Source organism: Stigmatopora argus, chromosome 2, assembly GCF_051989625.1.
Source record: "Stigmatopora argus isolate UIUO_Sarg chromosome 2, RoL_Sarg_1.0, whole genome shotgun sequence".
In the NCBI taxonomy this organism is placed as follows: Eukaryota; Metazoa; Chordata; class Actinopteri; order Syngnathiformes; family Syngnathidae; genus Stigmatopora; species Stigmatopora argus.
In genome coordinates this window covers 4,221,867-4,237,614 of record NC_135388.1, presented here as the reverse complement: position 1 = coordinate 4,237,614, position 15,748 = coordinate 4,221,867, and the positions used below count along the sequence as shown (strand labels likewise).

General features: G+C 39.3%; 1 protein-coding gene across 3 annotated transcripts in view; it reads right to left on the bottom strand.

Annotated features, from left to right (window-relative positions):
• Positions 1–2,835: 2,835 nt before the first annotated feature.
• Positions 2,836–15,748, bottom strand: part of kctd15b (potassium channel tetramerization domain containing 15b) — a 29,842-nt gene continuing 16,929 nt past the window's right edge. For all 3 annotated transcript variants that reach the window (XM_077593070.1, XM_077593055.1, XM_077593062.1), the window contains exons 4-5: positions 13,461–13,766; positions 2,836–3,901 (exon numbers count right to left, since the gene is read on the bottom strand). In XM_077593070.1, coding sequence (XP_077449196.1) covers positions 3,743–3,901; positions 13,461–13,766 — 465 coding nt within the window. In that variant the 3' untranslated portion in view covers positions 2,836–3,742. The remainder of the gene's footprint in view (positions 3,902–13,460; positions 13,767–15,748) is intronic.

The following is a 15,748-nucleotide window of genomic DNA, read 5'->3' as shown; positions in this document are numbered from 1 at the left end:
AGGGTAGAGAGAGAGAGAAGGGGGGCGACTTTTTTGCACGGCAACGCGCTCGTAATATAACATAAACACATTTAAATGAACCAAATGTGACCAAAACATGTTTTTCCATCCTAGCATTTATGCTAGCTTTAACACTACAAGGTGTTGTTGTTGTTGTATCCACATACATTTTCAACACATTTTTAGTGAAAAAAATGTGACCAAATCCACCCAAATTTTTTTATGTTTTCTTACTTTTCTTTAAAAACTGTTAGTATATATGCAAGAGAAAAAAAAAAAATCGAAATTTTCGAATGTATTTAACATTTTGTCGGATTTTTTGCACAGTTGAATCGTAATATAAGAAACAAATTTAAATGAACTTGGATTACGATGCAGACACTCAAAAATAAGATTAATCTAACTTTACACTAAACTTAATTCTAATGTTTTAAATTTTGATACTTTTCTTCTCCCGGGTTGGCTCTATTGGCCCCGCCTCCACCCTAACTTTCAGATGCAAACTATCGATGGTAGTTTGCTTTTGTATTCCCTTCAAAATATTCCGAAAATGATGCACACAAATGTCCTCACAATAGGATAACGCACGACCACTTGCCAATGAGAAGTAATATATACTCCTCTCGTATTGGCGTTCAAGCTCCGCCATTCTGCACTGACTAACGAAAAAAAAACACTGAAAAAATGCAATGCTCCGCCCAGTGCTCGCAGAGACATTACAAAGAGAGAGTTGCGACCAAAGACATTACACGAGGGAGTTGCGGGGAGAGAGATTGTACCCATGATGTTCTTATGAGCAGCCTCTCGTGTCCGCTGTCTGCTCGTATATCAAAATTTGTCTCGTATCTCAAGATAAATATTTGCCCGAAATTTTACTCATATCTCAAATTTCTCGCATGTCCAGGTACCACTGTATTTAGTTCATTTTGTCAGAAAACGAAACAAAATGCAGAAAATGTAAACAGCCATTGTAAATCATTTTTCAATAAAAATGGAAACAAGGCGTTACGTTACATCCTTTTATTATCGCAAATATGCCAGAAAAGTCCATTGAAGACACTGCAAAATGAACACATGCCCTTGAATACCACAGTCTAATTGATTTTAAACACTTTAAACAATATACATTATTAAGCATCATTATTAATATTATTTGAATACCTTTTTGAAACACTTCCGTCTATATGTACACAATGCGATGTTTAAAAATTCTTTTTTTCTTCTTCTCTTTTTCATGGTAAAAACGCAAGAAGGGTGTCGGAACACTGGCCCGTGACTTCATGTGGTTCCGGTGCGGGTGCGTTTATTGCTGCCAAAACAAATAAATAACACCCCGCGGAGAGGAAAATGGCTTCTTTCGAGTCTTATTTCCCCCAAATCCCAGTGAAAAGTGGTTCCGTTAGAGCGCCCCTGGTGGACAAAAGCAGTACTGCATTGCCGGGAAGTGAGGAAGCTTTAAAAAGAAAAGGAAAAAAAAGCACTCGCGAACATCCAATCCTTTCCGTGAGTGTTTAAAAAGCCAGAAAACATGTGGGACATGACGCACAAGACCCCACACTTTGATGGAGGGGGAAAACATGGCCCGCCCACGACCGCTTTTTTGTGGGAAATGCGAGCGTCCTGAAAAAAAGACAAAGAAATTCCGCCTGCCAGAAAACGTGCTAATCCGCCCGCTAGCAACTTAGCGTGTGAGAAATTGGACGCTAATTTCATTTTAAACACGCTGTTAAAAAAATCAAAAGGGGCAAAATCTTTGTACAATCAATAAAATATTCACCCTGTCAGCTTTGGTAACGACAGTGTGGATTTAAACGACTTTAAGTTGCCATGTTTACATCAACACGGGTGTATTTTGAAGGGGTTTTAACCCTTTCAGGAAGTTTCACAATTTTTTGTAACCTTTTAAATATTGTCAATGGCAGCCAATATGTTAAATGAGTGCCCTGTAAGGGTTTAAAAATAAAATAAGACAAATTCGTGCGTGAAAAAGTTGTATTTTAAGATTTGTTGTTTAGCTTTTTCAATGGGAAATATTGAAAATTTAAAATTTTAATATGGACGCGAATCCCGTGTGGGTGTAAACATGGCAACGACAACAAAGGAGACCATTAAGTGCAAAAAAAATGAAATATTTAGAGTACACCAGCCTTGAAATGAGACGTGCTGGTAAACTATTGCCGTTTTCTTTTTCAAACATTCATTAAAACTGTGACTTAAAGTCTTGTGGAGATATGTTAGATGACAACATAAAGCAAGATTTTGTAGCAGAGACGATTAGCGTCGCTGAATAGGGAAAGAAAAGTGGCCAGGATTATGACTTTGAAATCATAATTCTGAGGGTAAAGTTAAAATTTTGTTTCTAAAGTCGGAATTCTGAAATAAAATCAGAATCTTGGTCACCTTTTTTAAAAAAATTCTACCAATAAATTCCCAATTCTTAGACGATAGTCAGAATTCTGACTTTTAAATTCCAAAATCCAAATTTTGAGATCAGACTCAGAATTCAGATTCAGGCGTCTCGCCAAATCATCTAAAATCAGAATTCAGGGATTAAAATCAGAATCTTGACTAACTTTTTTTTTCTCGAGGGGGAAATTCAAATTAAAGTGAAAAATTCGACCAATAAATTCCCATTTCTTAGTCAGAATTCTGACTTTTAAATTAAAAAATCCAAATTCTGACCTTAGACTCAAAATTCAGACTTCAATGTCAGCCGTCTTGCCAAATCATCTAAAATCAGAATTCAGGGATTAAAATCAGAATCTTGACCACCTTTTTTTTTCTCGAGTGGTGAATTCAAATTAAAGTGGATTTTTTTTTATAATTCTACCAATAACTTCCCAATTCTTAGACAACAGTCAGAATTCTGACTTTTAAATTCCAAAATCCAATTTCTGAGATCAGACTCAAAATTCAGATTTTAACATCAGACGCCTTGCCAAATCATCTAAAATCAGAATTCAGGGATTAAAATCAGAATCTTGACCAACTTTTTTTTCTCGAGTCGCGAATTCAAATTAAAGTGAAAAATTCTACCAATAAATTCCAAAACTCTTAGACGATAGTCATAATTCGGATTTAAATACCAAAATCCAAATTCTGAGATTAGACTCAGAATTCAGATTTCAACATCAGCCATTTTGCCAAATCATCTAAAATCCGAATTCAGGGATTAAAATCAGAATCTAGACCAACTTTTATTTTCTCGAGTGGCAAATTCAAAATAAAGTGAAAAATTCTACCAATAAATTCCCAACTCTTAGACGATAATCAGAACTCTGACTTAAATTCGAAAATCCAAATTCTGAGATTAGACTCAAAATTCAGATTTCAACATCAGCCATCTTGCCAAATCATCTAAAAACAGAATTCAAGGATTAAAATCAGATTTTTTTTCTTTCTCAACATTCATTTCTGAATAACCACCACAATACTGAACTTCCTTCATATTGGAGAAAGGATTAACCCCCCGCCCCCCCCCAAAAAAACCAACAACAAAAAAAATAATCCTGTTAATTCTTTACAATGTGTGAAGGAGACGACATCTCGTCCAAGCGAGAAACTATCGCCGTGGTCCTAAAGTTTCAAGTAAGCTGCTCTTTGGGCTGGAATCCAAACTTATGTTGCGTGTATGTGTGTGTGTGTCTGCGTGTTTACGTTTACATTCCCCGAAACAGGGCGTGGGCGCGTGGTCGGGTTCCGCTGGATTTGGCCGGGCGGTGGTCCCTTCCCGGGTGGGTTTTCAGTCCAGAGGTTCCTGTTTTATCCTGATGGGCGTGTTGATGGACAGACTCCGCCGGTCTTCGCGGCACAAGACGTACTCGCTGAACTGCGACGAGTCCACGCCACCGCCGCAGGACGCCGCCACGCTGAAGCCTTTTTGGAAGAGGCGTTCGAGAACCTGACGAGCAGAAGAAGAGACGTTAAAAACCACATCAGAACGTCTATAATGTGTTTGGGAAAGTAAAATAAAGTTGCTTAGTAGGTCTGAATGTTCATTGATTCACTGTGTAGCGCTTATAGTACTCACAAGGGTCATGGTGGGGGTGCTGGAGCCTATCCCAGCTATTTTAGGGCACCAGGTGGGGGACACCTTGAATCGGTGGACAGCCAATTGCAGGGCACAAACGGACAAATAACAGTTTTAGGAGTGTTCAACTCGCATGATTTGGCAATGTGGGAGGAAACTGGAGTACCCGGAGAAAACCCACACAGGGAGAGAAAATTGCCAACTCCACGTTGTGAGGGTTCGAAACCTCGAGTTTACAACTGTGAAGCCGATGCGCTAACCACTCGACCCGAATGACTACGTACAATTAAAATTTATGCCGCGTTTAGATATAAATACTTCAGGTGTAAACAAACAAAGTGCTAAATATTGATTGTCTTTTCATCATGGGGCAGGGGTGGAGCTTAAAAGGGGTGTGGTCATGTGAGGAGAGAGTAAGAATGAATGCTTTTCGCGTAATTTTTAGAGTCTGAAGTCATTCATCACGAGTGAAAAAAATATCACTAAATAACGAAAAATAAAAAAATTAAATAAAAATCGGTACAATACTGATTTTTACATCACATTAAGAGGAAATTGCTCGTGGCCTTCAACTTTTGGCCCAAAAAATAGACATTTAAAACACGGTTTTCTTGTATTCCTGGCGATAATATATTATATATATATAATATTTTAAAGATGCATGACAGTTTTTAAATGAAAAGATTTTGAGCCTTGAGATTTTTGCCTTTTTGCGTTTGAAGATCTAAAATTGTGTTCAACCAGCAAAAAAAATAAAAAAAATAAAATCAATGCGAAAAACTCAAGCGGTCTGCTAGTATTTCCAATAGTGGTCTAGTCGTAGAACTATGGATCATGCATTTGGCCCCTCCCCTTCCGCCGCATCCTAATTCCCGACACGCGCCCCACCCAGCCCTCCCCGCGGCGTCCTGGTCTCACCGCGGCCTCCTCATTACTCAAATTAGGAGCTCCAGTAATCAGCTGGTCGCACTGGCCCCCTGAACGCACCTCTCTTCGCACTCTCCGCAACCCTTTGAGCTCGTGGCCTCGCTGCGCCCGGCCAAGGGGGCGCCGGCATCATGAATAGTGCAGCAGCGCCGTGTGATGTCGGCGAGCCCGCCAGTCTCCTTCTATTACGGCGCTTGGAATTAACGGGGAGGGAGGGCAGCCGCCTTAATGACGTGCCGTTTGCATTTTTAGCGTCTGATGATGATGGATCATAGACCACCATCTAAAAAAAATATATACCTTTCTCTAATTTTCTCATCGTTAACGCGGCGCTAACAGCATGAGGCGTCCTGACGGGGCCGCCATTTTGGGTGGGGAGGTCATCACCAGTCCAAAGCATCGGCGGTCTTCTTTTGACAGCAACTTTAAAGTTGGTGTCCTTTTTTTATTTGCAGTAATCCCTCGCCATTCCGCGGTTCAACTTTCGCGGCTTCACGACATCGCAGATTTTTTACTCAGAATTTTTTTTTCAATTTTTTAAATTATTTTTTTAACTTCATAAAAATGTAAAAACTGAGCACTGAAGACATTTTTTTGTAGGTTCATAATTTTTTGGGAAAATCCACACTGAACCAGAAGCCACTTTTGCTACTAGGACTCAGTACTGAAGAATTTATTTTTAATTTTTTTAATAGATTAATTGGTTTTTCGATTATTGCGACCAAGTCTGGTCCACATTTATCGCGATATTCGAGGGATTACTGTAGTAGCAGCTCACCAGGCAGCAATCAAAGGACGAAACGGCCAACTTGAAATTCGTTAAACAGGACTTCAGGTAAAATATGGATTCATAAAAATCATGGACTGCTATTGACTCAATGCCAGCCTTCCCAAATGAAATGAATTATCTTTTGGATAAATTGTCAAGAATTAGCGTCGGAAACTGTTGACTTGAAGGTATTTTTTGCTTAGTTTTCCAAATTCTTATGATGGTCTACTAACAAAAGCACACTACAACTTTAACATCCCAAACTTGAAGTGAAAATGTATCATTTTGAAACGGTTTAAACTGAATTGGTGAAAAAAATACACACACTTCATCTATGAGTCCAAAGAATCAAAAATCTCTACAGAATGTCCTGATAAGAAAAAACTACTCAAGTTGGGTTGTCACAGCAACGAGCGCGACTTTATTCTACTCATTACGAACCAATGCGGCGTGAACGTGATTCCCAAGCTGTTCAATTTTTTCTCTCCCAATGTATTATAATCATTTGAGTCCCTCGAGGGCTAATTTAATGTACATCTGATGTACACTGTATTGTATCCCAAACATAAAACCACATCTCACATGCAAACATACATGTTGCTGCACCGTCAAATTTCGTCACTATTGCTAATCTCGGAATAATTTTCGCTGCCAATGCGACAATGGATGTTTAAATTCTTAAAGATTCAATTTTTCAACTCTCAGACAAGCCATACTGTAATACACAATGAAAATGATACATAGAGCATTTAAAAAAAAGTTTTCTTTTCGAAACCTGTTAGCTAATGCTAACCTTTATCGGACGACACTATTTACGCGCTAACGTAAATTATCATTGGCAGATATTGACGGTGATCCAATTTGACTGGGGAATTGTTTAGCCATTTTCTGTAAAAAATAAAATTTAAAAAAATGTCCACCTGTCAATATAGGGCAAGGGTGTCAGACAGGGGTTGGTTCGCGGGCCGCTTTAACGTCAACTTGATTTCACGTGGGCCGGACCATTTAAGATATAATATTTAGATTTTTTATTTTTAATAAAATGATTAAAAGAACTGGATTAAAAACCCTGAATATTCAGTTTTTTATAGATCTAAAACAATGTTTATTTGAGCTTTTTTTATATATATATTTAGATTTTACAAAAGGATTTTTTAACTAAAAACATAGAAAAAAATGGATTAAAAAATAATAATTAGTGATTTAAAAGGGGGAAAATCAGGAAATTTAATGTACATCTATACTATTCATTTTAATTTGATCCTAAAACAGAAAGTCGGCACTCATGATTTACTTTCCTGGGCCACACAAAATGATGCGGCGGGCCACATTTGGCCCCCGGGCCGCCACTCTGACACATGCTATAGGTCAATGACAGATAGATGAATAAAAGCAAAAGCTCCTTTCCAAATTTTTGCGGAACAAGAGATAGCAAAGAAGAGCTGATGGTGAGGATGGCTAATTAAGAGACGCGCCCGAGCATTACTTTCGTTCCTCTTTTTTCATATTTTTTTTTAAATCCATGACAGGCAAACGATTATGGAAATGATATTACATTGGCTTCTTTAATGGTTGCATCACATTGCATTTTCCCCTCTGCGTGTCACCCTTCTCGCACCCGTGGGACTCTCGCCCGATCAATAAAGATAGTGTGGGAAGAAGAGTTTTATCGCAAATCCACGGCGAGGCTCCAGGTTGTTACGCACCCCAACACTTGAGGATATCCAAGTTTGAATGTGTGCAACTATGCCACAAGAGGATTAACAACACAAGCTTTAAGAGCGCCTACTGAGTGAATCCTCGCTAAAGAAAAAAAATCAAGTTCAAACTGGTCACATCTACAGTCATTGTATCACTTCATTAAAATGAAAGTGCTTTCCTAGGGTAAGAGGGCGAAAGGTCGGTTGGAGGTTACAAGTCACGACCTCCGTCTCTGATTGGTTTGAGGCAGGAAATGAAAATTTCAGTCAGAAAAGGCTTTGCCAAGTATGAAAAAATAGGATTTCAAGGTCAGAAAAATGTAAAAATGGCTTAAAATCTTCCTAACTAGAACTCAAATCAACTAGAAAATCATAAAAGTGAAGGTTTATTTTTCAAGAAATTTGAAGCCTAAACGTCCTTCAATTCTGGAATTGAATATTACTTAAACTGTTAAAGCTTTTTTTACAGTTTGCAGTTTTTTCATTTACTGCCACTACCGCAATAGACTGGTACTCGGATGTTTCGTCAAAAGACGTTTTGTCGACTGGACGTTTGGTCGAACGGACGTTTGGTCGAACGGACGCTTGGTCGACCGGAAGCTTGGTCGACCGGACGCTTGGTCGACCAGACGTTTGGTCGCCGGGTTGTTACTGTTGAAACCAGCTCTCAAAATTATCATCATGAGAGAGAGAGTGAGTTTAATATCTTAATATCAAATATCAAAATATCAACAGTAAACTCTCTGTCATAATTTGACAGCGAGCGATCAGGGCGACCAAACGTCCGGTCGACCAAACGTCCAGTCAACCAAACGTCCGGTCGACCAAACGTCTTTCGACCAAACGTCCGGTCACGCAAGACTGGACGGCTATCTGCGTAGGAGTTAAAAATGTCAAATATAAACTTCATTTAGGTTCAGAGAACTTCAACACGCCCGTTGGGAGGATTGCAGAACTGTACTATTGAAGACACACAAAAGAGTTGATTGACACTTGTTTCATCGGACCCTCTTGAACACTTGATATTTGACAAATGAATAAATTCAAGTGTAATACAAAGTAGCCGTGAAGTCAATGAAGTTATTGGACGAAGACGGGAGGGAATGCACCCCCAGAGTCAAGCCTCACCCTCCAGCTTGCCCCCCAGCGAAAAATACTTTTGCGAGGTTCAACACAAGCATGTCAGTACAAGGCCCGCAACGCCTTAAAGTTGGGAGCACTTAACACAATAGACTACCAGCCTTTAATTTGTTTGGATTTTTTAAATTTACTTGCCCATATCGCATCACGAACCATTGGGTTTTTCCAATAGAGCTATTTTTTTAAGGAAACGTATTGTAGAAAATTGATTGACATCAAACTATAGCACCAACTAAGGCAATTTTGCAAGAATACAAAAAGTGTATCTTAGCAAATTAGGGAATTTTGAATAGAGTCTACTACTAGCAAAAATGACAGACAGATATGATTAGCTTTGAGGTTAGTTAGCGGTCTAGCTAGAGAGCTAGCTAGCTACTAAATAGGAGCGACAGCGTTTTTATTTTTTTATTTTTTTATTTTTAAGTCCCTGCAGCTTGAAAGACAGACATTTTTGAATAAAGTGTACGTAGGAAAAATTACGGACAGACAGCTAGATGATTAATTAGCCTTGGGGTTAGCTAGCTGTCTAGCTAGAGAGCTAGCTAGCTACCAAATAGGAGCGACAGCGTTTTTATTTATTTTTGTTTTTTTTAAGTCCCGGCAGCTTCACAAGATACAAGTTTTTGAATAAAGTCTACGTAGGAAAAATTACAGACAGACAGCGAGATGATTAGCCTTGGGGTCAGCTAGCTGGTTAGCTAGAGAGCTAGCTAGCTAGCTACCAAATAGGAGTGACAGCAATTTTTAAGTTTCCGCAGCTTAAAAAGATACCAAATTTTGAAATAAATCTACTTAGCAAAAATGAAAGACACAGTTAGATGGTTAACATTGCATTAGCTAGGTTTCTACCGCGTTTTCTCGCGTATAAGCCGCATTTATAACAAAAAAAAGACTTTTTAAAATTTAAATTTATTTCTTTTAACTCCAGGGCGCTTCAGAACTCGGTAGATGAATGCGTATCCTCTAAAAAAAAGTACTATTTGGTACAGTATTTGTGCCTGACTATGTGTGTGGGGTTCGAACACGCACTACCCAAGAATGATGGACTTGTAATATGTGAAGTGCAACATGTCAGAGGGTGTTGCGGCGGGTTGTGTTGGTGGCGGCGGGGAGGACAAAGGCCCCTTTCGCCCTCACTGTCACGCTGATGAAGGACGGATCGGCCGCGCTGTGATGTGAGCGCTTCATCACTGTGATGTATTGGCAAGTGTGTGTGTATGTTTGGAAGTCTGCCTAAATGTTTTCCCTCTGTTTTGCGCCTTTGCTGCTCTGTTTTTTCGCTTCTACGCTGGCAAGCCAACAAAGTGCAGTTGGTTTCAATTATCACTGCAAAATGACGCTCATGATTTGTCGGAGAATCACGCGACAAGACGTGGCTTTTTTTTAATAACTTCATGTGGCAGATGCCGCTTGGTAAAAAATGCCATTAGTGAGATGTTATTTTTCATTGATAAATTAATCAAAGACCACTGCAGCTTTACGAGAACGTTATAAAAGAAAAATAGGTGAAATTTTATGAGAATAAAGTCATTATGTGTCATTTTTTTAGGAATAAAATACGATTGGGAGATTTCAACAAGAGTGAAGGACAATTTTTCAATCACTAAAGTGTCATTTTATGAGTCATAAGGGGGAAAAAATTATGATATTAATGTCAGTTATGAGAATAATGTCAGTATATTAGGAAAAAGGGCCTTTCAAAACAGTAGGTTCCAAAAAGATGTATTGTTTAACAGAAATAAAGGTTCTCATTTACTGATATTGACGTCCAATCATTTTTCTGTTTTCATCCTTCTACTGTGAATTGAAATTAGTTATCACTACCAGACGGCCAATCTATTTAAAGTGGTATGGGCGCCAAATCTTATCTCTTTTAGTACGGTGTTTCATTACAATAATAACATCATAGTTTTTAAAAATCCTACTGCAAGAAAAACTAATGTAATTTTCATGAAATAAACTCATACTATTAAAACTATGCTCATAGTCAGATAAACAAAGCATACACACTTTGTTCCAGACAACACTGTATTAACCTTTCTTGTTTGGGCAGGGTGTGGTTGCATGTTTTGCCCTGGGTGGGGGTCCCGCACTGTAATCAGATGACAAGTATATTGTCTGGCGGCTAACACCGGGATTACTTTGCTAACCTTCTCATAGCCCGTGGGAACATCGGTGGACGACTTGTTTGGAAAGGTCTCCCCTTACGCTTATACCGACCGCATATTTTGGACTGGATGAGGTCAGAGTTTTTACTGATTGTACAGTCAATCATAGCTGCTAAGATAAGAAAATGTAACCGGACTGCCTCACAAAAAGGCAGAGAGCAGTGTTGCATCTCCAAAATATGTATTTAATTTTTTTTTAAAAGATGTTTTAGTTTGAAAGCAGGAAAATTCAGAACATATTTGCACGAAATTCAGCACTTAAGTTGCACTCAGTTTCTCAAACCATGCCCAGGACTAATAAGGCAGTAATCAAGAAATCATTTAAATAGGGTGAAAGTTACAAAAGATTCTCAACAGATCACCGCGCCAAAATTAAAAGAAATTCAGGGTTAGATGAGAAAACAATTGGGATTATGTCAGTGTAAAAAAGGTTGTTGTACAGTCATTTTTAACCAATTTCCACAGATGTCAAAAACATTGACTAATGTTGCACCTTCCCAGGGATGGCCAGCCAATTAGAATGAACCATAAATACTTTAATAAAGCTTTTACCTCCCTCAATAATAAAATTATTCAGTAAAAAATGCATTTTGTGTTCATTTATAAAGGGGAAGATTGGGTTTTCATTTACTCATCATTTTTTAACTAGGTCTACAATGTCTTCTGTGTCTGTCTTACAACTGCAAACAAGGAAATCTCCAAAATACAGGATGCAATAAAGTTCTAATCTAAGCATCAAATGAAGCAGGAGTACGTTATACTAGCTGTTGTGGGAAGCTAACGGTAAGATAGAATCTTGCAAGTGTGATATTCTCTTAAATTTGAAAATATAATGATATTACCAGATCTGGTATCGGCCGATCCTCAAATTCACGAGACTCGGACTGCCAAAATATGCGATCGGTACTAATGAATGTACTTGCTTTTCATTGGATAGTAAGTTGACATTAGTTTTTAGACCGCTGAGAAACACCAACAAATTTGCAAACTAAACCAACACCCCCTTAGCTAGCGCCCTGGTACAGGTAATGAGAGGACTAAATATTTAATAAACTAGTCTTTAACTAAAATTTTCTCTCCGTTTTCCTTCTCTACACAGCACGAGTCCATTTCAGTGTCCTAATCCCGCGCGCCGCCGTCGTCGTTCCGCAATCACGCTGGCTGGTAAACAGATTGGGGAAATGTTGTGTTAGTTGATGCCGCCAATTAATTATATTGCAAGTCATTTAAAAATCTATAAAAGAAGTATAAACCGGTTGAGGCTGTTTGAGAAATTGTAAGTATGGCATTAAAAAATGCAATACGTGTATTTCAATGGCCTGGGGCGTTGTTATATTGGAGCCTTTTTTTTATTTTTAAAAAAGGAGCTCTGTCTTAAAAAGGAGTAAAGTGTAAATTATGCATATCATTCCTCCCCTGCACCAAGCAAGCAACCCCTCCCTTCTCCTCCTCCAGCCCTTTGCTGCTTTCTTTTTTTTTTTTTTTCCTGTTTCTTCGCAGGAAACATGGCCGCAGTCCACGCGCGCTTTGTCCCGCTCGTTACGCTCTCCTTCCCCGGAGGTGGTTGAGGGAGGGAGGTGGAGGTGTCAGAGTGCTGCCTGGGAGAGACTCTCTTTGGGTGCTGGAGGCGGCCAAACGAGTCGTCTTCGGTGTATGTGTGAGCAATGGAGTATGTTGCATGGAGCCCGTGGTATGAAGCTGATATTTTCCTCTAAGGGCAACACCACTGGAAAATACCCGGGAAAAAAATATATGCTACCGTGGGTGTATTGCGGGGGAAGATGTTGTGGCTAGTGCAAAATTTGCAAAGAATACCAAGAAAAAAAATCACGATGGCCGTACTTTCCGCACTAGAAGGTGCCACTAAAAGACTTAAAATTTCTCAAAAGTGCGCCTTATAATACAGTGCGCCTTATATATGGATCAATATTTGGTAAACATTGCATGAAATTCCCTGGATAACACAATCTCCTACTACTACTGCTACTACCACTACCGCTACTGCCACTACCGCTACTGCCGCTACCGCTACTACTACTGCCGCGACCGCTACTACTACTGCCGCTACCGCTACTACTACTACCACTGCTGCTGCTACTGCTACTGCCGCTACTGCCGCTACTACCACTACTGCTACTAACACTACCACTATTGCGTCTTATAATCCGGTGCGCTTTATAGAGCAGACAATGGTACTTTTTTTTAGCACAGCTCCATCTAGTTGATGTATAACACAATCCCCTACTACTACTGCTACTGCTACTAACACTACCACTAACACTACTAGTACTGTGTCTTATAATCCAGTGCGCCTTATAGAGCGGACAATATGGTCTTTTTTTAGCACAGCTCCATCTAGTTGATGTATAACACAATCCCCTACTACTGCTGCTCCTACCACCACTACCACTACTGCGTCCTATACTCCGGTTCATCATATAGTTTGGAAAATACAGTACTTTGGCAAAATGTTTCACATAAAATGTGCAAAATAATACTGTTTTCCATATACATGCATATAAGTATGTGTGTATATGTATATAAGTATACGGACATAACGTAAAAAGAGCACGGACCTCAAAACGAATAGTTTTTCAGCCAAGACATTGTAGTATGTTCCCCAGAAATAAAGTTACTTGTGACGGGTGAACGGCACATATGAAACCATTCTCAAATCCAAACGACAATGATTCACGATTCCAAGGAAAATGAGAAAGTGGCATTACCTGGACGGAGTTAAGCCTGCAGTAGCCGTTAAAGGGGAAACGGATAACGTGGGTGGGGTCCTGGTTCCAACCGGCATTGATGGAGTTGCACATGACGTCTCCCGTCTCGGGGAAGATCTCTTCGATAAGAACCTTCTCGCCGCTCAGGGCGATCCGCTCGCCCAGGTCGGGCGCCACGCGCACCACCAGGCAGTCGCAGGGCTGTGCCATACGCCGCTGCTCGCGCTCCTGTTTCCAGCGCTCGAGCTCCTTGATCATGGGCATCAGCTGGTAGTAGCGCGCCTCCTCGTACAGCAGCTGGAAGTCCTGCAAAGACACCAAAATGAAAAAAAGTCAACACAGGTTTAGCTGTTCTCTGTAGTTATTCAAATTTGAAACAGAAACTTAAAGATTTGTAAATACTGTGACCAATTTCCAGTGTGCTCAATATGTACACCACCTGTGACAAAGTGTGTCAAGTTCTTGCCAAACAAGAGTTAAGTTGTTGCCAAACACGCAATTTAATTTCCATTGAAATATTTGACACCACGTCCAAATTTGTTTGCTAGTTGTTGACTTGGCATTGAAGTCTAGCTGCTTGAGTTTGAGTGTTTGAGCAAAATCCAAGACATGAAGAGAACTTTTCTTTGGAAGTGAATGGGACTTCTCATCCAATCAGAATGATTTTAGCTTTTCTTTCAACTCAAATAAAGAATAAAATTGTTTAGATTTCTATTTACAGCCACTGCAGACCTTCAAAATTCTCTTTATTATTTTGTTTATGGGCAAATATTGCCTCACTAGATTCTCCTCCGCTACAGCTACATTATTCGAATCAATATTTCCTACCAAAAACACGCCTGCATTTTTTTACCTGAAACACCCAAATATTACCAAAAAACCCCAAAACAAAATAAACACAAAACAAGTAGGTGGCAGATCTCATGCTTAGCATCACCATGTTAGCCATTTAGCCTTTAGCTAACTCCATCAAGGCCGTCACGGATGCATGATGTATGCAGACGACTTTTGCAGCAGATTGCCTTCCTCCATTCCCCCCACGGGTAAGGCTCGCCGGGGGCGCTTTGCCCTGCCGCATTTGCCTCTAATTTCCCACAAGAGCAGATGGCGCCATCATTCAGTGAGAAGAGAAGGGATGCATAAGGTTTTTTTTTTTACGTCGAAAGCAGATGGAAGGTGAGGAGGAGACGACGTGAGCGCAATGTTTTAATGTATGCCCGATGTATGTTAATGAGGTTAAGCTCCTATTACCAGCCGATTTTAATTAGGTTACACCAAAATCCCCCTGCTAAACAATTAGTAATTAATACATATGGGTTCTGATTAGCGGGAATAAAGACTGACAGCTTCATTTGCTTTTTTTCAAGACAATTAATAAAGGAAGTTGACTTGGCTTAGCCAAATCATACACCGTATTTTTTGGACTATAAGTCGCACCGGGTGTACGTTGCACCAGCAAAAATATACAAAATAAGGAAAAAAATGCAACGTATACCTTAGTACAACTGAAAAAAAATTGTTTTGCCTCATTTTGTAAATTTTTGCTGGTGCAACTTGCACTCGGCGCGACTTATAGTCCAAAAAATACGGAACAACTGAGATATGTCGCATTTTTTTCCTCATTTTGTATATTTTAGCGGCTGCAACTTGCACTTGGCACGACTTATAGTCCAAAAAATACAGTACAACTGAGGTATACGTCGCATTTTTTTAACCTCATTTAATATATTTTTGCTGGTGCGACTTATAGTCCATAAATACGGTACAACTGAGGTATACGTCGCAATTTTTTTTCGTCATTTAGTATATTTTTGCTGGTGCGACTTGCACTCGGTGAGACTTATATTCCGAAAAATACTGTACAACTGAGGTATGTCGCATTTTTTCCCCCTCATTTTGTATATTTTTGCTGGTGCGACTTATAGTCCGAAAAATACGGTACAACTGAGGTATACATCACATTTTTTCCCTTGTTTTGTATATTTTTGCTGGTGCGACTTATAGTCCGAAAAATACGGTACAACTGAGGTATACATCACATTTTTTCCCTTGTTTTGTATATTTTTGCTGGTGCGACTTATAGTCCGAAAAATACGGTACAACTGAGGTATAAGTCACATTTTTTTCCCCCTCATTTTGTATATTTCTGCTGGTGCGACTTAGTCCGAAAAATATGGTGAGTGGTTTGGCTAAGCCAAGTCAACTTCCTTTATTAGTTTAATATTTTTTAGGAAAGCCATTTTTTCATTTGATCAGAAACCAAGGAAAAAAAAATTGTTAAATGTAAC